Genomic DNA, 24,951 nt, shown 5'->3' on the forward strand with positions numbered 1-24,951 from the left:
TATAATGTGAAATGTAAAGTGTTTTGTAAAACATATGAATTGTAAAATCCTGCACAATACATCTGCCCAATGTAATGATTATTTAAGTTGTACACAATACTGTAAGGATGTTTTTAATCATTTGAATGCCAGTGATTAGCTAACACATCAAGAGTTTGTTCTGCTGAGGCTCACAATTAACCTTGTGTGGAAATGACGCACTGAAACATCATTGAAAGACTAAACTCATCCTTTTAAACGTGTGGCTGCCACTATCTTCAGTTACATAGAATGTACAGCATGGAACCCGGTCATTTAGGATGTTTATATTCCACACGAGTGAGAAACCGGTCATTTGCTGACGTTTATATTCCACATGAGTGTGTATATTCCACTCCTGCATGCAGTCCTGTAGCTCAGTGGTTACAGCAATCGTCTCTCAATTGAGAGACCCCCGCAATCGGTTTGATTCCCAGGCAGGGCAAAATGTTGGGCAACTTAGCTTACTCCACATGCCTCTGTTTACCTAGTAGTAAGGTAAGGCGGAGTCCTGTAGCTCAGTGGTTAGTGGAATCCTGTAGCTCAGTGGTTAGAGCACTCGCTTTGCAAGGTTGGGCAAGTTTCCTTACTCCACACATCTAATAATAATCCCTCCAAAAACAAACAAAAAAAAATTGGTCATTTTCAATCTACGACTGTTTGTGGGACACTGCTGTGTGCAATTGGCTGCCACGTTCGCACACAAATATGCAGTCAATTCACTTTACAGTATATTCTGTGAAGCGCTTTGGGACGTCTAGAAGACATGAAAAGCGCTATATAAAATGCAAGGATTATTATTATTAGTAGTAAGTAGGAACCTGGTTGTTAGTCGATTGGCAGATTGCTTTTCCAGGACAAATAATTCTTTTAAAAAAAACTGAATCCATGACTGTTCATGGGACACTGCTGTGCGCAATTAGCTGCTGTGTTTCACTCACAAAATATAGAGTCAATTTACAGCATATTCTGTGAAGTGCTTTGAGACATTGAGGACGTGAAAAGGCTCTAGATCAAATGCAAGTATTATTATTTTCCTCTACCCGTCTATTCCATTCTCCCTCATGTACGCATCAAGTTTTCTCTTAACTACTTTGATTTTTTTGCTTGAACCACAAATTCTAGCAGTGAGTTCCACATTCTCACCACCGTCTGCGTGAAGAAGTTCTTTCTAAACTCCCCATTGGTTCTACTACTTACTACCTTTTTATGCTCTAGTTTTGGACTCACCAAAAAGTGGAAACAGTATCAACATTCCCTTTGTTAAATTACTTTCATAATGTTTAACACATCTATCAGGGTCCCCTCTCAGTCGACTCAACTTTAGAGAGAAAAGCTGCAATCTTTCTTGATGAGGTATCCACTCATTCTCTATCCAATTCTACATATCCTTGCTTGTGTTCTGGTCCCAAGAGTAACTGGAAAACAAATAAGCTATTTTATTTTTTTCTAAAAAGTGAAAGACAGTTCTAAAATAAAATTAAAATCATAATAGGAGGGAGAGAGAATGGTGACAAAATAGGAAAGAGAGAAACCAAAGCTATTTTATTTCTAAACATTTATTATAGTTTAAAGGAGCTAATTTACGATCAAGACATTTGTTCTCTACGTGTGAATAGTAGTACAATAATGTTCGCACTATTTATATTTGCCTACAAAAAAAGTCACCACACTTTACAGGAAATCCTATAGTGTTTTGATGTGATAGCTGCTATATCAAACGAAAGGTTTAGTATTATAATAACTTTTAAGATTTGCAGTATCATCTTGAGCTAAAACCTCAAAACACAAGAAACTCCAGAAAGGCTGGAATTATCTGGCTCTACCAGCTTTCTAAGGGTTAAAATGCACTACTTTCATAAAGCTTTTAGAGACTTGGCATAAGAAATCAATGTTGTGGGAACTTCCATCGTTTAACAGTAAAACAATTAAATGTGGATGTACCAGCTACCTCTGTTAATATTTAGAAACAGATTGACCTGGATAAGAGTTGCGTAACAGCTGTGAAAAGGGGAAAGGCACACATGAAAAAGGGAGTAGCTGTTCAGGACTGTCCAGCAACATTCGTCCATTCAGTGTCCCAATAAGATAACGCTATCATTGCTGTGCACAAGCTGTGGGTATATACCATTTAAAACCACACCCTTGGAACACAGAAATAAATATTTTGTTCATTTGGTATGCAGAGATGCACTGAGAGAAAAAAACATTATTTGAACAAGTATAGGGGTTTGTTTTTGACACACTGTTTAAAATTTACACCTCAACACTGTTATTGGTATTTATAATTGGTAATTTTGCTGTTTGTCCTTTCCCACTAAGCATTTCAAATATTTTCTGCTAAACAAAATTCAGGTTGCTATTAATTTACTAATTATTATTGTGTTATTTATATAGAGATGCTAATTGAATCTTCACCACGAAGAGTAGACTGCCCTAGATTTATTAACTTGTGCTAGAGTGAGAATATCAGTGGTAATAAAAGGATACAACAACATTACATTTGTTTTACGTCGGGAGGATGTCCCAAGGCGCTGGACAGTGTACAGCATTTCAGACCCGAGCTGGGGTCAGGGAGGGAGAAGGGAGGGGAAGGGGCTGACTGATGGCATGGTCAAAGAGGAGGGTTTTGAGGTGGGGCTTGAAGGAGGCTGAGGGGGCGAGGCAGTGATTGGGGGATGGAATTCCAGAGGTTGGGGGCAGAGTGGCTGAAGACTTCTAAGGGTGGGACGGGTGGGTCGGGAGACGTGGAGCAGGCCAGAGCCGGCTAAGTGGAGGGAGCGGGCAGGTTGGTAGGGGGTTAGGTGTCGCAGAGGTAGGGTGGGGCGAGGCCTTGGAGGGCTTTGGAGGTGAGGACCAGGATCTTGAACTGGATCCTCTGAAGGATAGGGAGCCAGTGGAGTCGGGTGAGAGTGGGGGAGATGGGGTCATGGAGTTTAGTCCGGGAGAGCACACGGGCTGCAGAGTTCTGGGTTATCTGCAGCCTGCGGAAGGAGTTGGGAAGGCCGACAAGCAGGGAGGGTGTTTGCATAGTCGAGCCTGGAAGTGATGAAGGCATGAACAAGAGTTTCAGTGGCCTGAGGGGTGAGGTAGTGGCGGAGTCGGGCGATGTTACGGAGATTAACTGTTGTAAATGCTCAACACTGGTTATAACTGAGGATAGCAAAGCGCATTATAGAGAATGCAGGAGTGATCTTAAAAGAGTGATAAGACAGGCTAAAAGATCGCATGAGAAGAGATTAGCAGGTAACAAAGGAATCCTAAAATATTTTACAAGCACATAAAGGAAAAAAGGTTAGTTAAAGGTAGGGTGGGGCCAATCAAAGACAATGACGGCAATCTTGTTGCGGAGGCAGAGGGCATAGCTGATGTACTGAACGAGTAGTTTGCATCTGTCTTCACAACGGAAATGGATGCCCCAAATGCCGCAGTATTGGATGAGAAGGTAGAGGAAATAGATCAGATTACTATAGACAAGAGAGGAAGTTCTGAAAAGATTGACTGGGCTCAAAATTGATAAGTCACCAGGACCAGATGGGTTTCACCCAAGGTTGCTGTGGGAGATACGGGTTCAAATAGCGGAGGCTTTGGCCATTATATTTCAATCTTCATTGGACACAGGAGTGGTGCCAAGAGACTGGAGAGTGGCTAATGTTACCCCCTCTACAAAAAGGGGCAGAAAGACAAACCCGGAAATTACAGGCCAGTCAGCCTAACTTCGGTAATAGGAAAACTACTGGAGACCATAATCCGGGACAGAATAAATCTCTACTTAGAGGAACACGAGGTAATTAGAGACAACCAACATGGATTTGTTAAAGGCAAATCTTGCCTAACAAATCTAATAGAATTTTTTGAAGAGGTGACTGCGAGGGTTGATGAGGGAAATGCGGTGGACGTTATTTACATGGATTTCAAAAAGGCTTTTGACACAGTACCGCATAAGAGATTAATAAAAAAATTAGAGGCCCACGGTATTAAGGGGACAGTGGCAGTTTGGATTAAGAACTGGCTGAGTGACAGAAAGCAGAGGGTGGTGGTTAATGGGTGTTTCTCGAAATGGAAGGAGGTGTGCAGCGGTGTCCCCCAGGGATCGGTATTGGGACCACTGCTCTTTCTAATATATATTAATGATCTGGACTTGGGCATAGAGAGCACTATTTCCAAGTTTGCAGATGATACAAAGTTAGGTAGGGTAGTAAATAGTGAGGAGGACTGTAACCAACTGCAAGCAGACATACACAGAATGGTGGAATGGGCTGACATGTGGCAGATGGATTTCAATGTGGATAAGTGTGAGGTGATACACTTAGGTAGGAAAAATGATAGGAGGCAATATAGACTTGGTAGCTCAATCTTAAGGGGGTGAACGTACAGAGAGATCTGGGTGTTCAAGTAAGCAAATCATTAAAGGTAGCGGGGCAGGTAGATAAGGCAGTAAAAAAGGCATTTGGTGTACTGAGCTTTATTAGTAGGGGCATAGAGTATAAGAGTAGGGAGGTTATGGTTAATCTATACAAAACACTGGTTAGGCCTCAGCTGGAGTACTGCGTCCAGTTCTGGGCACCTTACTTCAGGAAGGACATTAAGGCACTGGAAAGGGTGCAGAGGAGATTCACGAGAATGATACCAGGAATGGGGAACCTTAGCTATGAGGACAGGCTGGAGAAGTTAGGACTTTTCCCATTAGAGCAGAGAAGGTTACGCGGGGACCTGATAGAGGTCTTCAAGATCATGAAAGGTTTCGACAGGCTAGATAGGGAAAAGCTGTTTCCGCTGGTAGGTGTGTCTGTGACCCGTGGTCACAGTCTTAAGATATCTACCAAAAGAAGCAGAGGGGAGGTTAGAAGAAATGTTTTCACTCAGCGAGTTGTTCGAATTTGGAATGATCTGCCTGAAAGGGTAGTGAAGTCCGATTTGATAACAGCTTTTAAGAGAGAACTGGATAGGTATCTGGGGAAGACAGGTTTGCAGGGTTATGGGGAGAAAGTTGGTGAGTGGGGTTAATAAAAGCCAGTTGCTCTGTCAAAGAGCCGGCACAGACTCGATGGGCTAAATGGCCTTCTTCTGTGCCATAACATTCTATGAATAACTGTTCTAGGTAAAATAATCTGAAACACTATTTTTACATCGTTCATGTGGCTCACAATTAAAACTGCTTAATTTTTGTAAAGCTAGTGCCCTGTGTAAAATGTGTAGTCCCAAATTATATGTGTGGCTCAGTGGAAGCACTCTCACCTGAGTTAGAAGGTTGTGGGTTTAAGCCCCATGTGGAGACTTGCAATCACAGTGTCCGAGATGGCACTCCAATGTAGTGCTGGGGTGTATTGCATTGTCGGAGGTCCTGCCTGCCTGTTCCGATGGCCATTAAGGATCCCATGGCATTTATCGAAAAAAGGGAGTGTCTCCGGACCAACAAATCCCCAAAATAAAATTGGTCACTGATGCCAGACCTGTTTGTTGGATATTGCTGTGTACAAACTGGCTGCTGCATTTCACCCACAAATGCACAGTGCAAAGTACTTTACAGTATATCCTGTGAAACGCTGAGATGTCTCGACGACAAAAGTCACTATCGAATGCAAGGATTATTATTTTAAATTCTAGATGTAATTCCTGGTTCTGAAACTACAGAACTCTATTCCTCAATACCTCAGTCTTATCTCCTCCTTCCCCATCTTCAGATCACATCTGAAGACCTTCCTCTTCGACCAAGAACTGCTTTGTTCAATTTATATACCACTTTTACACAGATCTGCAGTGCTACCTAGTGGTGAAGTACAAAAGCTTAAATTTTTAAATTTATTTATAGGTGTTCTGTGCTAATATCAAGTTATTTAGGTCAGGGCAGCATCACAGTTTTGAATGTGGATTCAAGAACACCAACACCACGTCTATAAACACATCTCATTCACTAGTTAGCAATCCTAGACCCAGCAAGTAGCTCAATCTGGATTCTAGCACTCTGACTTGTCAGTCACACAATTGGAATTCTTATGGAAAACATTACAAGACTAGAGCTGAGACACTTGATGCTTTAATCCTTTTTGCCTTTTTTAACAAACAAACTTTGGTCAATATAAAAACTGAATGAAACAAAGAGTCTAAACTAAAGGCACTCCAAGGAATGCTATTATCTACTTATATAGAATACAAATTGCAAACATGTCATCAAAGATGCACAAGTTCCAATCTGGCTCAAGTAGAATTATCTACATTGTGTTAAATGTTCATTCAAAAACATTTAATGTTAGAGACAAGACATATTTGACATTATTTGCATAATTTACCAATAATTCAACTTTTTTTATATTTTGATCTTCACAGTGGTCAGTTACAGTGACTATACCAGTAGGTTTTAGTACATACTTGGAAGACATTGGAATAGTATGCAGTTAAGCAGAATACCAATTACTGTTATGGATAACTTTTCTTGTTTCACATTTTGCCTCCAATTTAGAAAGCATGTTGGAATGACAAGAGAAATGTACAGCAAAACTGGTCTAAAGTCCATCTATTAAAGAGGCAGGCTCTATATAGTGAAAACGACGCATTACGAGAATGCTTGAAATGAAATCTAAAGTTTGTGATCTGAAAGAGAACACTCCTAAAGTGCAAGAACAAAAAAGCACTTAAAATGTTTTTAGAGTGCAGATATAAAAAAATCAAAGTTCTCTTCCAATCCCTCAAAAAGGCAGTCAATTATATTAGGTGAATTAAGTACTTTTTGTTTCAATACTACTAAGATTATTTGTGGCAGTATCATCGCAATGTGGGGCAGGGTGTGAGGAACAGTCTAGGATGGCTTACATACTACGATTATGCAACAAACTTAATCGTTATAGAAGAAGTCATGAGGATGTGGACTTGTGAGGAAAATAATTTACAAACTGAAATCTTGCAATTCTTGTCCACCAGAATGCTGCAAGAGCATGTCAAAAGACGGGAATGATGTAGTCTATGAAGGCTGAAATGGTGGACCCGAGGTAGATATGACTGCTCAGGGATGCTGGTCATATGGGTTAAAACCGATAATTCAGAATCTGTACATCAAAAAGATCACAGACACCTTCATTTTCATCCAGGTTGAAACTGTATTCATCAGCCGGAGGAGGGGAAAGCCGAAGTAGAGGAAACACTGTAGAATAAAGTAAAAGCTCATTATCAGGGGGAAATAACCAATTCAAACAAAATGCAATAATGATCTGATGTACTCTTAAATTTGTCGTTTAATTCTGCAGTATGAGAAACTATCTGATCAGTAAGCTAACTTCAGATAAAACTTCAGTTGCTTCATAGTCTCCAAATATTGTTAGAATATTTAAAGAATTGCATATTATGCAAAAAATTATCATAGAAATACTTATTGCACATTATCCTACTCATTTAGTATCTAGAATTTTCCCCATAATGGACGTAAACTAAGCAGACTATTTTATTCAGTGTGAACAGGTGAAGGAGGAACAGGTAGAATAATAAGTAATGCAGTGAACAGTTTGGTCCACACATTATAACTAGGAAGGTCCCGAGTTCTTATATGTTGAACTTATATGGAGTCCTGTAGCTTAGTGGTTAGAGCGTTCGCCTCGCAAGCAAGGACCTGGGTTCGATTTTCGGGCAGGGCGAAATGTTGGGCAAGTTTCCTTACTCCACACTCCTGTTTACCTAGCAGTAAGTAGGAACCCGGTTGTTAGTTGATTGGTGGATCGCTTTTCCGGGGATGAAAATCCCTCAAAAATAATTGGGTCACTCAATTCACTGGTGTTTGTGGGACACTGCTGTGTCCAATTGGCTGCCGCATTTTGCCCACAAATTATACAGTCAATTCACTTTATAGTATATATTGGGAAGTGCTTTGAGATGTCTTGAAGACGTGATAAGGCGCTATATTAAATGCAAGATTATTAATATTATCTTTGCTGCATAAATCACTCTTTGGTTGTGGTCAGATTCTATGATGCACAACAGCAGTTCAGTATGCATGTTTTCACAGCTGTTACGCAACTAATTCCACACCTTGCAGCCACAACTTGACTTCTGCATCAAAGCACTTTGTTTATTGGATGTGTGGATAAACACACATTTACATTTGTATTCAATAATATTTACATCTATACAGTGCCTTTCACGTCAAGAGAGTCTCTCTCTCTCTAATCTTGAACTCATCTGGACAGGGTCTGTCCACCTCACTGTCTGTCAGTCACACTAATAGAACAATTTGCATTTATATAGAATAGAATATAAAGAATAGTGATCCTGGATACTAAAAAAAATCCTGACATTGCAGTCCAATTTGATGTCGGTTTTGAAGCCTGATATCAATAGATACTCAACGGACGGTTGGATAGTATTCTACTACACCTGAGAATACAGGAGTCTTTGCCATTATCCCAGCTAACAATCTTCTGAATAAAGATAAACTGGTCATTCGTCTCATGGTTGTCTGTGGGACATTGTTGTATACAAACTGACTACCATAATGGCCTAGAAAAACGGACACAAGACTCAACAGTACTCACCTCTAAAGGGCTTTTGTCTTATAGACGCAAAATCAAATGCAAGGATTATTATTTATCATAAATGCATAACGGAAACATAATCCCGCACGTGAAGTTGTTGAATGAGATTTTATTCCAGTTAGAAACCTGCAGGCTACACCCTGTTGAACAAACTTCACTATACAGCGGGTCCCTTTTAACACATCATGCATTCCTGTCTTCAACCGGCTAACTGCCTACGCATAGCGCACAGGAAGTGACATTAGCAGCAATCTGATGACCCAGAAGAGCTGATGGCAGCTTGTTTTTTTAGCATGCCTAGATTCAACACAGGATCTTAGTGCATGGACTCAAACCATCACATTATACTGGGGTTGGCCTCTGTACAATTAATTTAGAATTCTTCAGTTTGCCACTCATGGAACAATCTAAAGTACTATTGCATTTGCACTGCACAAGATGAACATTTACCAGTAAATGGTTCCAGATTGCTATCTACATGGAGTTTCCACAAGCAATAAAAGCAAAGTTGGAAATGCACAGCAGGTCATCGGCATCTGGAAGAGAAAGATAGGTTAACCTTTAGAGAGTGACCGTTCACCAGAACTCCGATGAAGGATCACAGTCAAAACATTAACCTACCTCTTCATCGTTCACATGCTGATCGACCTGCTGGGCAATTCCAGCATTTTCCGTGGTGTTTATCATTCGTAGCTTTTCTTTTTAGCTTTTTATTTTCTGTCAAACAATAATCTGTGGTTAACACCTGCTGGGGAAACTAAGCCTTTCGGGACACTAAGCTGTTTCACCCAAGCCTCGGGGGATGGGGGGTGGGGGGGAGAAGAGACAGGACAGAGACATTTTAAATGTTTAATTTGCAGTCTGTCTGAAGTAATTATCAGACAATCTTCCATTTTTACTCCAGAAAACCTGTACAGATGAAGACGATTTTAAGTACATGGAACTAGAAACGCTGGCAAAGAGAGCCATTTATCCTCGAGCCACTGGAAACATCAGCAAATGAGTTCAGCTTTAGATGGGTTGTTGTAAGAGTGCAGGTAGACAGTGTTCCAGGGATGGAAAAAAAATTATCTTAGCAATGGATCTCAGATTTGAAGAAAACAGACATGATGGGTCAAATGGTCTTGTTCTGTGCTAAAAGATTGTTCAATTCTAAACTAGCAGTTAAACTGAACACTATAATTGTGGTCTAGCTGATTAAGCAAAGTTTCCTTACTCCAAACTCCTGTTTACCTAGCATTAAGTAGGAACCCGGTTGTTAGTCGATTGGCGGATTGCTTTTCCGGGGATAATAATCCCTCAAAATAATTTGGTCACTCAATCCACGACTGTTTGTGGAACACTGCTGTGCGCAATTGCCTGCAGCATTTCGCCCACAAATATACAGTCAATTTTCTTTACAGTATATTCTGTGAAGCACTTTGAGACATCTAGAAGATGTAAAAAGCACTATATCAAATGCAAGGATTATTATATTATTAAATACAATTAATTAGAATATTGTTTACATCTCACAGAGAAAAAACAAAAGCAAATGGATCCTTAAACGAATTATGACCCACAGTGAAGCAATCTCATTGCTTTGGATATATGTCTTGCTCTGCTCCAAGTTTTGAGCAAATCTTCCAATTACCTTCCAAGACAGAGGAAACAAATTTTGTGTCTGGAGTTGAGTAGTTCAGTAAAACCCAGTCTTATGTTGTTTGGCATGTGCTCAGGACGGAGCTCAAACCCAATCATACCTTTGTTAAAATCTCTTGCCACTTTCACTCACTTCAGGAAAACCATGGCACGAATATTTTTTTATCCACCTCCAATGCACAATGAAGAGAGCATTTTTAAACAACATGTACACAGCTTTTCTTGTATACATGACAAAAGATTTAAGTTAGGCAGTCTATTTCTTTGGGAAATTAGATTTTAATGCAGCATCTTGCATTTTATACAAATGTAATCTTGTTGTTTTTGTTTATTTTAGATTTTAATGCACATCCCCTACCAAACAAAAGTTCGCAATTTGGGTAGTTGAATGCATCTTCTGAAGGTGGAGATGACCCACAACAGGGAATGGATGACCTCTACTTGTGCAGAGCTCACTTAATGGATAAAATGCACTTATATCGGCTCTTTCCTGTGGGATAATGTCTCCAAGCACTTCATAAAGAATGATGTGAATCATCCATTAAAGTGAGAATGATAGAAGAGTTAGTGTGACCAAAGAGGTAGGTTTTTAAGATGATTGAAGATAGGGAGAGAAGATGAAGGAGTGAATGGGTTTTGGGGGAGTTCCAGTCAAATACGTAGACAGTTTGTCGCAAGGCCACCTCTCAAGGCAACAGAGATAAAAATGTATTCTTTCACTGAGCATTCCTGTCTTTACTTAAGTGTTTATGTTATGCGCTAGCATGGTCTGAAATTGCAAGTGCTCACAGACCAAAGTACCATTTACTGTACTCATTGGATATGTATGGAGTGTTGAACAAATGGGGAAGAACTGACATTAAGCATAGCAGGTCAGGTCTTCCTAACTCTTTGAAAATACTTCAAATACATCTTTTATTTCATTTCTTGACTTAACAGAACAAAGCTGCACTGAAGATCAGTTACAGTATTTTTTTCTGCTGCCTAATCCAGTCAAAAATCTCATGTGTGTCTGAATGCAATTTATGCACAATAGAGTGAGCAAAGATCATTTAGGCAACTTTAGGTTTGACTGTGAGATGATGGCCATGTGGAGTGTTAACTTCATTTAAAGTTTGCAGAAGAATATACCCATAGGAAGTAATTGAACATTGGAAAAACTTACCATCTGATGACATAAATTCATCCATAATATCCCCATCTATTGCTCCTGAAATAAGAAGTAATGCAATTTTATTTTGAGATTTAATTACAGGCAAATTAAGAAAAAAAATCAATTATGTGCAACTAGGTTCTCCGGTAGGTATAAATTAAATACAGAGGAACAGATTGTGCAACATTTATTTCAAGGCATTTGCAGTCATAACACTGTTGAATACTTCAGTTGAAGTAGCGTTCAATAATGTTTTATAGTTATGAAATGATTTCCTACTTCCCCTAGAAGCTTGAGGATTTACTATAAATTATAGTGACTGTATTTGTAGCCAAGCAAGTACAGCTTATGCAGTACATTAAAAAAAGTAGTAGGTGATCCAAGGTTATCTTCTTTCTATCATAGATGTTAAGAGAAAAGTGAAAATGTTCATCTTCGTTTTAGTTTTGAAACACAAAACAGATCGCAGGAGCTATAGTTCATGTTTTACACATTGCCTTGTTAGAATATCATCCTATGGATGAGGCATTAAACCAAGGTCCCGTCAGCCTGTTCAAGTGGATGTTTGAAGATCCCATGGTACTATTCGAAAAAAGGGAGTTTCTCTCAAAAAATCCCCAAATAAAATTGGTCACTCACTCCATGGCTGTTTGTGAGACATTGCTGTGCACAACTGGCTGCTGCATTTCATCCACAAAATACAGTCAAAAACTAGTTTACAATAAATCCTGTGAAGCGCTTTGAGACCTCTTGACGATGTGATAAATGCAAGGATAATTAACATTTAATACCAAATGACAAGTGCTGAATAATTCTCGACAGAGAACACAAAGCAAGACTGAGAAATTTAAACAGCTGGGCAGACTCCACAAAGAATGCTTCAGATTTTCTTACCACCAGAATCTTCCATCTTGGTTTGCTCATGGGAGGCTGGTGAATGTTTCAGAATGCCTCCAATATTTATTGATGGTAACGACTGTGAACCATTTGCCATTGATTCAGGTATTGATTGAGTTATTACTCTGCAATTCTCTGGTGGATATGCCATGCTTGAATAGAGGGTAATTGGTACCACGGGAGACAGCTCCAGGCCACAATCTGAATTTTGAAAGAAAGTTACACATAAAGTGCAGCAAATGAACTCAAAAGACCAGACTTTTGAGACTACTGAATTAGAGCAAAAAAAAACACAGCAGCGGAAAAACTTGCAAGCTACTATTATACTTCTCACAGTAGTAAAAAACATCCAATCATTTAGAACAAAGCAGAAAGCTGAAAGGTTTTGCAATACGCCCACCCAAATAAAATTAAGTCAGTCTGCTGTGCAAAAGGAAAACAATTGAGTGCAAGTACAACCTTTTGATTTTTTTTTAAAACTATGTATAACATGATTATATTAAATTTTGGGGGTTTAGTTTATATTCTGAATAACTTGAATATTCAGGAAAAGCAAACACAACAGGTGGGTTATGGCAGAAACAACCTATTTAAGCAACAGCTTGATGCTGTAACAGGAAGAACGCTGGTTGGATACGCAAATTGGTATGAGATCTAGATTCATTTTTTTTGCCACCAATGTTAGCATTATCGTGATAGCTTTTTGTACAATTTAAGTAATACAGTGGAATACGTCCACTTTTGCACGTCCCCGATTTATTTGTATTCTTACTCATTTTAAATATGCCTGCTAATTCGTTTGGAAATCCGGGAAAAATGTTGCACTGGTTGCCCCTGAATGTACTCTCAGGCTTTCTGTGTGTCCATTCGGCCACGAGGGGTTCCTGAATGTAGATGGGAGGAGCGGACGCCAGCCATTGACAAGCGGCTGGAGCTGGGCTGTCAATCAGTGGGGGCGGGGGGGGGGGGGGGGGGTGAAGGCAGAGGAATGGGGGAGAACAAGGGAGGGCAATTGTGACTGATTGACAGCCAAGCCGCTCATGAGTGGCTGGAGCCCAAACATTCATAAATGGCTGCAGGTTGTCAATTACCTCTAATCCGCCACTAACTGGTACCTTCCCAGCAATGGGAGGGAGGGAACGTGGCTCCAATAATGAGCGGGAAAGTACTGAACTGTATTTTGCAGCCAAACAAAAGTAAGTATATTTTACTGAATTCTGAGAGAGTATTTTGACTTGAATTGGTTAGTTAACATTGCTTCAAGTAAAACAACTATTATAACATAAAATGATCACATATTATACGGGGTCTCTCCTCTGCTGGGCAGCAATGATATTTCGGCTAACCTCGGACATCTCTTAACTCGGACAAAATGTCCGATCTTGATGCATCCGGCTTCCACTGTACGTCTAAACACTCCAGAAACTAATCTGCATTCTTATTCTGGACAAGATGCAAATTAGATTCTACAGCGACTACATAGAAATACCACAACTAAAGCTGTACCTCATACTAATCACGTTTCTACATCATCTTTGATGCAATTAGCAAATATTTACCAGGAGATTGCTCGGTCAATGGAACCTGTAGAAACTGTGGTTCTTTTAAGGAGATAACTTGGTCTGAAGCCGCAGGGAACTTTTGTGGGGTCAATGCTGCTGCAAGCTCAGGCTGTAGCTGCATTAGGTCTTCTGGAGGAGGAACCGCAAACACCACTGGCTTGGAAGAGCTGGACTCCTTGTTAATGAGCAGAACACGAATAGGTCCCAACTGACTCTTCAAATTAATTTGGTACTTCTTTTGTCCATTTGGTCCCTTTAAATAAAATCACAGGAATATTACATTACAATGACACAACAACAAATTTCATTTGTATATTGCCTTTCACGTTGGGAGGACGTCCCAACGTGCTGGGATGCAACTGAGCTGCAATACCCATGAACTGATTGATGGTTTGGCTAAAAATAGATCCTACAGCCTCACTTCCAATATCAGTGAACACCTGCCTTTCAGCAGTTCATCATCAACACACAATTGAAACTTTGGGAATACATTAAATGGAAATCTGGTGTATTTGTAAAAAGACCAACATTAATCCAAACAGCAGCATTTAACCCCCAAAGTTTTAATGAATGCGGTTGATCAGGGTGTAAACCACCCTTCTCAACCCAACAATAAATACTTAACATTTATGCTACATTTACTTTAGCTCAATTTTGTGCATCGTTGAGTCCTGTAGCTCAGCGGTTAGAGCACTCGCCTTGCAAGCGAGATACTTGGGTTCAATTCCAGGCAGGTCAGGGCGAAACCTTGGTCAAGTTTCCCTACTCCACACGCCTAATAATAATAATCCCTCCAAAATACAAAACAATAATAAATTGGTCATTTTCAATCCACGACTGTTTGTGGGACACTGCTGTGCGCAATTGGCTGCCGCGTTTCGCCCACAAATATACAGTCAATTCACTTTACAGTATATTCTGTGAAGCGCTTTGAGACGTCCAGAAGACATGAAAAGCACTATATCAAATGCAAGGATTATTATTATAAATATGCAGGGGACTTCGTAACGCATGCATTGATGCTATCACACATCATTGCGTATTGGCACTCAGTTAAATGTCACATAGAGCACAAGACCCAGTAAGTTTAAATGCTGCCATTTAGTGAGCAGGGTTAGAAATCCTCAGGAAACACAACAGTTAGAGCAGTGCAAGCAAGGTCCCCATCATTTTTCTTTCGGCCAGGAGCAGCAAGCAAGCTAGGCTATACTTATAACCTGAACGGCTACACTTTAGCAAATTAGTGCAAAAATGCTAAATTAAATTTCAAACTAAAACAGAAGGATAGGCTGTCCTGAAACAAGGAAAGTACTAGATCTTAGTGAAACGTACCAGTTCAGGGATTGGTACCTCGAGTTGTGTGCCAGAAGGGGCCTGGATGGCAAGCAATGTATCACCTGCAACAGAACGGGAATATCTCACAGAGCATTACAATCCAAGTTTTATAAAAAGCTACATACAAGCTATATAACTTGTGTTACTTAAAAACACCATTACATCAAGAACTTTGATGTCTTATGAAGGTCAGACATTGGCTTTCCTCACAGACTTCATATCATTATGGAGATGTCATAGTAACCATGTTTGTCTCATAGAACGTAGTTCACATAGGATCGAAAGGCAATGCTGTGGATTACTGGTGTAGATTTAAAATGAATTCTCAGATTTCCCCTTTTGTTAGCTTGTAGAACTAAAGAGTGTTTCAGGATTTAAACTGCCCCAAGGTCATTATTTCTCTCCTTAACTCTGCAGGTACACCTGTTCTTCTCTGCTCCCGGTTCCTTTAACCAACTTCTGCTAATACAACTGCAAGAATTTTTATACAATTATAATATAATAATAATGACCAGTAAATGCAAGAGTGCAGCGTGAAGATGACTATATTCACAACTTTCCATTTCTCCACAACAGGTACTGTGACTTTACTTCCTCAGACAGTTAGTACCACGCAGAATACATCTATCCCTTCACTGCAAGATAAATAGTGTGCTAGTACTCCAGACAACCTTGCCTAATTATGGAGATTACATGGCAAAAATGGGGTTGCACAAAGCAGCTAGTTTCAGCTGTGTTGATGTGGATAGATGCTGAATTGAGGATTTAGGAATTGGAATTGAACAGTTTAGGGAAACTCACACATGTGTACCACAAAGTGATTTTTTGAGGCATTGTCAGGTACCAAAGAGTATCAGTAGCAGAGGCCTGGGATCAGTTGAGAAAATAAACTGGTGAGAAAACCTAAGACACAAAAAAATTAAAAAAATTAATTTATGAGGAGTAAGAATAAGTCTCACAAACCTTGAAAACACTTGCAGACATCTTCATGAGTGGTATATGCCAATGTAAAATTGTTAAGGAGAATACCACACACGTCAGAGAGACTGGAGAAGTTGATTGGCTTTTGCAATCTGCCACAAATGGTTTCTACACACTTCGTTTCAAACCCATAAGCTTAATGCCACTTTGAAATTGCCATTTAAGTGCCTTAGAAACTTTCAGTAAAATTTCCAGTGTTTTACGGAAAGTAAAGATCCTGTAATAGTAATAATACTTGCATTTGAAATAACGCCTTATCACATTTTCAAGACATCTCAAAGCGCATCACAGGATATTCTGTAAAATAGAATTGACTGTGTATTTTGTGGGTGAAACAAGCAGCCAGTTTACGCAGAGCAATGTCCCACAAACAGCCATGGAGTGAATGACCAATTTTATTCGTGGGATTTGTGGCCTGGATACCGGGAGAAACTTCCTTCTCTTTTCGAATATTGCCATGGGATCTTTAACGTTCACCTGAACAGGCAGACAGGACCTCGGTTTAACATCTCATCTGAAGGACATAATGTGCAATCTCAGATTATGGGGTTTGTGCAGATACTGAATGCAATTTAGCTGCAAAGGATATCTGCTGTTATGAGTATCATCTGTTATATTTTCAATGCTCTGCTGCAGCCATATTTTCTGTTGATCAAGTTCTTTTTCCTTAATTTCCAGGTCTTCAATCTCTGCCTTGAGATGTTTTAATCGATCTATTATTTCCTTACTGTTGCACCCAGGACCAACGCCACTATTAATAGAAAAAAAGCTCCAGTTACAGCTGATTGATGTACAGTACGAACACGGATTGTGATCACCTCAGTAATCCACAATTGCGGGCACATTTTCAGTCTCTTTCATCATCAATATTAAAAGATAGTCTGTCGGCTTCAGTAAACCGGGCACCTCACTATTCAGTACAACGGTCATTGTTGCGGCTACAAGTGCTCTCCTCAGGTACAAACGCCCCCCTCCGCTACTAACCTGTACACAGTGCGCTAAGCCTCGGGCCTCTCTCGCTGTTTGCTCAATGCTGCTATTGTGGGCGGAGTGAATTCCGGTCGCGCCTGCGCAGTGTCGGGAGCGTTGGAGGATCGCGGAAGAGGCACGTGCGGAAAATCGACTTTGCCCGGGGTCTGCGGCTTCACCTGAGCTCCGTGTGAACTTTGAATAATGAAACCTAAGATCTGTTTTAAATGTGACAATGCTTTTATTTTAGTGAGAGAGCAAATTACGGTTGTTTAATGTTCATCCTCTGTAATTTTAAAGGTGACTATGGTCATCCTGTGTAATCCTGTTTCAGTAATCTGGTCACCTCACTGAGTAGGTAACTTTTGCCCAATCACTTGACTGACCGGATTAGTGAGGTTCTACTGTATAAAGATACAATTCACTTTGTGGATTTCTTGAAACAATAACTACTGAACTTTACTGGTAACAATTCAATGCAGAAAAAACATTTCAAACTAATATATATATGTATATACATATACATGTACACACACACAGTGGAAGCTGATTAAGCCGGACAAACCGGGAACAGACATTTTGTCCGATTTAAGAGGTGTCCGAGGTTAACCCAAATACCCTTCCTGTCCAGAAGAGTGCTGCTGATGCCGTATATTTTGTAAGTTGTTTCACCTGAAGCAATGTTAACCAACCAGTTAAAATACTCACACAATTAGTAAAATATATTTAGGAACCAATTAGCGGCAGATGAGCAGGTCAGCTGTCAGTAAATCACAATTTCCCTCCCTTGTTCTTCCCCGTTCCTCCGCCCCCTCACTGTTTGACAGCCCAACTCCAGCCGCTTGTGAATGGCTGGAGTCCGCTGTCATTCCCATCTACATCCGGGAGCCCCTCGTAGCTGAATGGAGGCGCTCAACACCACAGAAATGAGTACATTCAGGGGTGACCAGCGCTGCATTTTGCTTGGACTAAAGAGATTTTCGACTGAATTAACAGGTATATTTAAAACAGGTAATAAAGAAATGATTCAGGGCGTTTTGGTCGATTTACCAAAATCGGGTTAACCGGCGTCCGGCAAAAACAAATTCCACTGTATTTTACAAACAACCATTCAGCTATTTTTACCCACTTCCACTGGATGCTGTTTTTGGACTTCTTCTCAATCAATCCAATTCCTTCTAACACATTGGTGATATCATAGATTCTTCTTTTCTGTCTCACTTCAAGTATATCAGCTGCCTGTTGACAAACATTAAACAAAATTAACTGGTGGCACAAAAACATTAAAGACTTATCTAAAAGTGAGTGTATTTTGTAAAGTTGAACTCATTTTCAGTACAAAAATGTCTATTCAGTAATTTGGGGGTTGTCAACCAGATGTCTTACACATGCAGAACCCCATTATCATGAGTATTCAAATCAAACAGAGATCCATGCATTCCCACCTATACATAGAAATTCCAGAGATATTTAGTAAACATCATTGTACTTGTCAATTTCTATTGCACTGATCATTTTAGAAATAATGGTACCAGTACAAAGTGTAAAACTACAAATAATTACCACTACATGACAATGACAGACATCAGATTCACACTGCTCTTAATGTGCAAAATTCACAACACAAGTGAAGAATTGAAACTGACAGTAAATACAATCAAACCATACAATGAAACTCAAAAAATACAGACTTTGATAGTTTGTGACTGCCAAATCTATTTACTTTACAACTGGATCATTAAACAACAATAACAACTTGGATTTATACAGCGCCCTCCACGCCGGATGGAAGAAGAAGCTGGAAAACAACAACTCTTTCAAGGACCCAGGAAAGGGAGGACATAATCCCCTCTCCTTTGATGTGTTGCGTAAAAACAAAATCCAAGAAATTGAGTACAGTGCATGTGCCCTGTGTAGTTGATTAATCATTGAGTACCTGTTTGAAGCTAAACAACTGGATCTTTGATGGGATTTAAGCAAGAATATATAATTTAGACATTTAGACGCTGACAGCATCACCATCCAACCTTGGGGTCTTGTTTGACCCTCAACTATCCTTTCTACCCCACATCTGCGCCATGACCCGCTCTGCCTTCCCCCACCTCCGCAACGTCGCCCGGCTCCGACACTGTCTCACACCGCAGGCCGCTAAAAGCCTCATACACGCCTTCATTACGTCGAGGCTCGACTATGCAAACTCACTGCTTGTCGGCCTCCCCAACTCCTCCCCCCAACTCCATCATCCATAACTCTGCAGCCCGTGTCCTCTCCCGCACCAGGCTCCGCGACCCTATCACTCCCAGCCTCGCCCAACTCCACCGGCTTCCCATCACACAGTGGATACAGTTCAAGATCCTGGCCCTCACCTTCGAAGCCCTCTACGGTCTTGCTCCCCCCTGTCTCTGTGACCTCCTAACACCCTACCAACTTGCCCCCTCCCTCTGCTCAGCGGGCTCCGGCCTGCTTCACATCCCCCACCTCACCATTGGCGTGCGGGCCTTCTGCCATTCTGCCCCCACCTCTGGAACTCCATCCCACAATCCCTCCGCCTCACCCCCTCCCTTACCACCTTCAAGACCCATCTCTTCGACCTTGCTTTCGATCTCCCTGCTTCCCTCCCTGACCTCCACCTCCCCGACGCCCAGCTCGGGTCTGAAACACTGACTGTCCAGCGCCTTGGGACGTCCTCCCGACGTGAAAGGCGCTATATAAATGTAATTTTTTTGTTGTATTTGTACCGATTCCAGTTAGAGTAAATGATACTATGAAATTAAAGTTTAAGATACTGAAAAATAGCTTCAAACAGATACTCAATGATTAATCAACTAGACACGGCACATACACTGTACTCAATTTCTTGGATTTTGTTTTTGCGCAACACATTAAAGGAGAGGGGATTATGTCCAACTCCAACCTCCCTTTCCTAGGTCCTTGAAAGCGTTGTTGTTTCCCAGCTTCACTTCTTCCTCTCCTGCCACTCCCTTTATAAGTGCAACTTATAAATCTGCACACTGGAACCATGTAAACTTTGTTCATTACCTTCAAAATTAAATCGATGGAAAACTACAGAAGTCAGAAAGCACAAAACCCAGGATTGAACAAGGCATGATCTAAAACCTAAGGCATTGGAGGTAAATGTACTTAATAAGCTACAGTAATGTTCCTGTAGAATTACATCACAAAAAGTCTACCCAGCTGAATAAACATTGGGACTTGTAAATCCGCAGTCTGCTTTCCTTCTTAAAGCCATGGCTCAAAAAGAATTACTGAAGCCTGCAGCATGGAAGCAGACAGAACCAGAGTTTGCATTCAGCAGACATGATAGGACTGATGACTGGGGCAAGTGTCATACGCACAACTTTTTGAGGCCATTGCTGAAGTTCTGTTGGCTTAAAACAATTAACTTTATGGAAAGTTCAGACATTTATATTTATTCGCATCAGCAAGGAAATATCCGATTGCCTTTTCTGTTTCCGAGGAAGGCAGCTTGGAATCACCCAGTGTCAGTCACACTGTGCTCGGGTGAAAGATCGGGGGGCGTGGGGGTGGGGGGGGGTGGGGGTTTGGGAGGAAAAGACAGGCATGTGAAGGGGTAAAGTGTTGAACAAAGCTGACATTGTCAAGTAAAAGCTGAATAAGGCCTGAAAAATTAAATGCCCAACACAATGCAATGACCACAAGACCTTTCATTTACATGAAAACAATGAAAGAATCCATTAAAGAAAACGATTTCAAATACATGAGTGGAGTCTAAAGTCCACTGCCAAAGCTTCACATACCGTGAATTCTGAAGAAAAGGGAGTCCATTTCATGTCAGCAAACCAACTGTAACATATTTAATAAGAAAAAGGGGGTGGGGATAAAAAAGGAGAAACACCTGCAGTCGAAAACTGCTCTAGCAATGGCATTTTGTTATGCATTATGAACAATTATTAAGAACTAAAAGTATAATCCACCCAAGAAGCAACGTAATCGTTTTTTCTTGGGTGGAGGTCACAATCTTTTGGGCGGGTGGGGGGGGGGAAGGATACCCGAGGAAATAGGCAGACTTCCCAATGCCAGGGTGCACTTGCCTGACTGCGATCGTAGGGCCGACTATAGAGAACAATCACAGCGATCAGCTTGGAGGCTCAATAAAGCAACCAGCTGCCACTCCAGAGGAAATGGCAAAATGCACAGCCACTACACATTACAGTATATTCTGTGAAGCGTTTTGAGACGTCTCAATGGCACGATAAGGCGCTATATCAAACGAAGGGTTATTATTAGGGCTGGTCGCAGAGCTTTGAGTCCAAGTCTCAACCATGAAAATCCCAGCGCGAGCGGGGAGGACTCTGCTGGCAAGTGGGAGCTGCTGGAAACCCCACAACCAGTATGCCCAATGGGCTAGAGGAACTCCCCCCCCCCCCCCCCCCCTCCGGTTGACCTGTGGAGCGATTAACTAGATCAGGGAGATGCCTTTTGCATGGATAAAATTGCCATATTTTCCCATCTAGAAGTTCTGAGATAGAAGCTTTCAGAGCATTGGTGGTGTCTCCCCCATGTGGCACAGAATAATTGTTCAATAAAGTTGAGACATCACCTGACACGTTGATCTGCTATACTAATTTCCATTGTGTACTAAATAATAAAAATAATAATCATTCTTGCATTAAGTATTGTTGTACTTTTCATATCAGGAGAATGTCCCAAACTGCTTCATATGATATACTGTAAAATACAGTGACTGTATGTTTAGTGGGCAAACAGGCAGCCAAATTGCACATGGCAATGTGGTACAAAAAGTCATGGAGTGAATGATGATGATAATAATAACCAATTTTATTTGAGCGATTTGATGGCCAGGATAATGGGAAAACTCCCTTCTCTTTTCAAAAAATGCCATGGGATCTTTAAAGTCCACCTGAATAGGCCTCAGTTTAACTCCTCATATAAAGGAAGTCACTTCTAATAATCCCAGCACTGCAGTGGAGTGTCAGCTTGGACTACATGAATTCAAAGTTGTGACGTGGGGCTTGAACCCACAACCTTCTGACTCAGAGGCAAGAGTGCTATAAACTTTTAGGGTGAAAATGAGCCAGGGGCTGACAGACAATACTACTGCCGTGGTACAAATCACAGCTCATTTTAGCTGGAGTGGCAGTCATTGCACAATAATCAACCTCAGCTCTTGGGGGTGGGGGGGAGAGAGGGTGGTCAGGGATTATAAAAAAATCAAATCACAATTATCAGTTTGCTACGTTGGAGAGAGAAAACGAATCCAAATTTTGCATTGTTAATATTTTAATTTTTATATGTATTGACCAAATGGTTACTAGCCTTATTTACTGAATAGAAAGCCTCTTCCACAGCTTCAGTTTGGGTACAAACAATGCACATTGATCTTAATTGCCTATGAATGCATAGGACAATCTCACTGTAAGGTGCCTCAATCGAGCCCGAGCCTGCTTATAACATGTCTATCAGTTGTGCGGTACACTTGCACCACAGATTCAAATGAGCTGGGGCAAAAACTTGTGCAATTTTTCAAAGTAAGAATAAAATAAAACCGATGGCAGTTCAGAGTCAAGACCGCCCAGACTAATTTACTGTCTAGAAGAACACCTCACTAAAAAGTGAGACAAGCCCCTGCAGAGAACTGCCGATGGGCAGAAGGTTGAAATCTCGCTCGAGCTATGGAAACCAGACTTGAGAAGCTTAATGCATCAAGAACATGGAAAGAAGGTGGTCAGCCACAACCATCACAATCAGTCCAGCACTGAAAGCTAAAGAGGTGTCATCTTAAAGAGTTTTAGTCGGGAAACTTCCTTTTTTGCAAACTGTGGGGGTGGAGTGCAAAGGTCTGGTCTCTTTCAGAGTATCTCTTTGATGACATGTGGATGACCTGAGGAAGGATTATACAGGAATATAAAAGGACCCTCTTCCTGTAAAATGTTTTAAATCTGGGGTTCAATTTGCAGGAACAGTGCTTAAAACATCAGTTGAAACACTGGGACTTGTGTCATTTCCTGCACTTGGCTCTCTGAACCTATCACCCCCATCCTCATTGGCTCCACTTGCTCCCCATCCCCCAACAGATCTCCACCCCTCACCTTTAAATCCCTCCATAGTCTTGCCCCATCCCTACTTCTGCGATCTCCTCAAACGCTACCAACCCATCGCTCCCTTTGTTCAGCTAACACCTGCCCCACGTCACCTGCCCCACCATCGACAGTCAGGCTTTCAGGTAATTTGCCCCCACCTGAAACTCCATCCCAGAGTTCCTAACACTCGCCCCTTCCCTCACCTCCTTTAAGGACCACCTCAAAACCTTCAGGTGTAAACCCTGGACCGTCCAGCACCTCGGGACGTCCGCCGGACGTGAAAGGCAGTTTACAAATGTAAATTTGTATTGTATTAAACTCAATTTATACACTTTTGAAGTTCACGTCCAGTTGTTGCTCTATCCTCACCACTGAAACTCACATAGAGCTAAATACACACAACAACAAGATTCCATTTATAGAGCACCTTTCACGTCGGGAGGACGTCCCCAGATCCCTAACGCCCTGCAGCCCTCCCACCAACACACAGCCCCCCACCCACCTCCACCGCAGCCCCAACAACAACTTGTATTTGCATAGTGCCTTTCACTCAGGACAGGAGAGGGCACCTCCATCCACCCCCACCCCCACCCCACCCCACCCGCCCCCACCCCACAAACCCCCTCAGCAGCCGGCTCTGCGTTCCGCCTGCAAAAACACGCAGCAAATTCACCGGACGGTCCATTCCGCAAAGCGCTTCGAGCCGACCCGAAGACGCGATCAGGCGCCGTATCAAATGCAAGCGTTTGACTTATGACTCTCCCACCAGCCACGGCCCTCCCTCACCCCCACCTGCCCTCACCCCCACCCAGGTGCTAACTCAAGGAGCAGCAAGTCAGCCTCTTGTCGAGTGTGTCACCGCCGGCCTGACTGCCTGACTGACTGACCTGCTTGAGGTCCAGCACCCCGTCCTCGGCCTCCTGCAGCAGGGACACGAACCTGCTGGTGAGCAGCCCGAGGCTCTTCTCGTGTCGGCTCGAGCTCGACGACGCCCGCGTTCCATTCCCGGGCGCGTTCGAACAGCCGCTCGCGCCCGCCGCCATGTGCCCCTCGCACGCCGGTGACGTCGGGGAGGGGGGGGGGGCCCCCACCCACCCGCCCGCCCGCGGGCCGCGCGGCAGCCACACGGCGTGAGGAGAGAGAGAGAGAGGGAGAGCGAGCGAGCGCACCGTGCGAGCTCCAGGAAGTGACGCCTATTGTCGACGCCATGGCAACCAGGCAGCACAGCGTCCCCCCTCCCACCACCCCACAGGCCCCAGGCCCGGGCCCGGGCCTCCGCTGTTCACGCCGCGGACCTGAAGCGCTCGCCCGCCCGCGCGACGTCTCACGTGGGGCAACTGCTTGTCGGGCAGTGTGGTGTTTTGGTGGATATTTTGGGGCTACGGCACGATTTTTTAAAAAAATATGTTATGTATATAAAAAATAAAAAATAAAAAAATAACTCACTGACTAACTGACTGACTGACTGACTGACTGACTCACGGTTTCTGGCCGCCCCCTCTGCTCACCCGCCTGCACCTCAGCTCTCCAGCTCCTGCAGTCGGGGGGGAGCCACCTTAACACGGGTTTCCTCCCGCCTCGCGCCGCTGGCCACCTCGCGGCGGGTGGCAACCCGGTTGTTAGTCGATTGGCCGATCGCTTTTCCCGGGGGGTAATAATCCCCTTTTTTTAAAAAAAAACCCCAAAATGTGGTCACTCGACCCCCCCCCACCCCCCCACCCCCACCCGATTGTTTGCGGGGCGCTGCCGTGAGCATTTGGTTGCCGTGTTTCGCCCACAAAATATCCGGTCAC

At 42.2% G+C, this 24,951-nt stretch overlaps 2 protein-coding genes across 6 annotated transcripts in view; one reads left to right on the forward strand and one right to left on the reverse strand.

The window, feature by feature from the left end:
• The window catches only part of rbis (ribosomal biogenesis factor), a 33,617-nt gene extending 16,773 nt beyond the window's left edge, over nt 1-16,844 (forward strand). The window contains exon 4 of the mRNA XM_007903238.2: nt 16,785-16,844. Coding sequence (XP_007901429.1) covers nt 16,785-16,814 — 30 coding nt within the window. The 3' untranslated portion in view covers nt 16,815-16,844. The remainder of the gene's footprint in view (nt 1-16,784) is intronic.
• On the reverse strand, nt 6,043-24,694 carry LOC103184963 (transcription factor E2F5). 5 transcript variants are annotated; one of them, XM_042332484.1, is made up of 11 exons: nt 24,046-24,222; nt 20,855-20,900; nt 18,205-18,314; nt 16,696-16,857; nt 16,089-16,132; nt 15,123-15,187; nt 13,788-14,043; nt 12,226-12,429; nt 11,344-11,388; nt 8,988-9,073; nt 7,095-7,156 (listed from the first exon to the last, which is right to left on the reverse strand). In XM_042332484.1, exons 1-10 carry the CDS (start codon nt 24,159-24,161, stop codon nt 9,012-9,014), a joined length of 1,110 nt encoding a protein of 369 aa, XP_042188418.1. In that variant the 5' UTR covers nt 24,162-24,222; the 3' UTR covers nt 7,095-7,156; nt 8,988-9,011. The 5 variants fall into 5 exon arrangements, with proteins under 5 accessions (XP_042188419.1, XP_042188415.1, XP_042188416.1 ...); XM_042332483.1 differs by lacking the exon at nt 7,095-7,156 and adding an exon at nt 9,159-9,254 and having other exon boundaries at nt 9,013-9,073; XM_042332485.1 differs by lacking the exons at nt 8,988-9,073; nt 24,046-24,222 and adding an exon at nt 24,641-24,694 and having other exon boundaries at nt 6,043-7,156.
• Between the last annotated feature and the right edge of the window lie 257 nt (nt 24,695-24,951).

Source organism: Callorhinchus milii, unplaced genomic scaffold, assembly GCF_018977255.1.
Source record: "Callorhinchus milii isolate IMCB2004 unplaced genomic scaffold, IMCB_Cmil_1.0 Scaffold2, whole genome shotgun sequence".
NCBI classification, from domain to species: Eukaryota; Metazoa; Chordata; class Chondrichthyes; order Chimaeriformes; family Callorhinchidae; genus Callorhinchus; species Callorhinchus milii.

What these genes read in the sequence shown, in the direction of transcription:
- LOC103184963 (XM_042332481.1), bottom strand. Translation starts at nt 24,161, where the DNA reads ATGGAACGCGGGCGTCGTCGAGCTCGAGCCGACACGAGAAGAGCCTCG. An exon ending in GATGATACTCATAACAGCAG is followed by an intron (nt 16,133 to 16,695) that starts ATATCCTTTGCA and finishes TAACAATTTTAC; the next exon opens with ATTGGCATATACCACTCATG. An exon ending in ATTGACCGAGCAATCTCCTG is followed by an intron (nt 12,430 to 13,787) that starts GTAAATATTTGC and finishes TTCAAAATTCAG; the next exon opens with ATTGTGGCCTGGAGCTGTCT.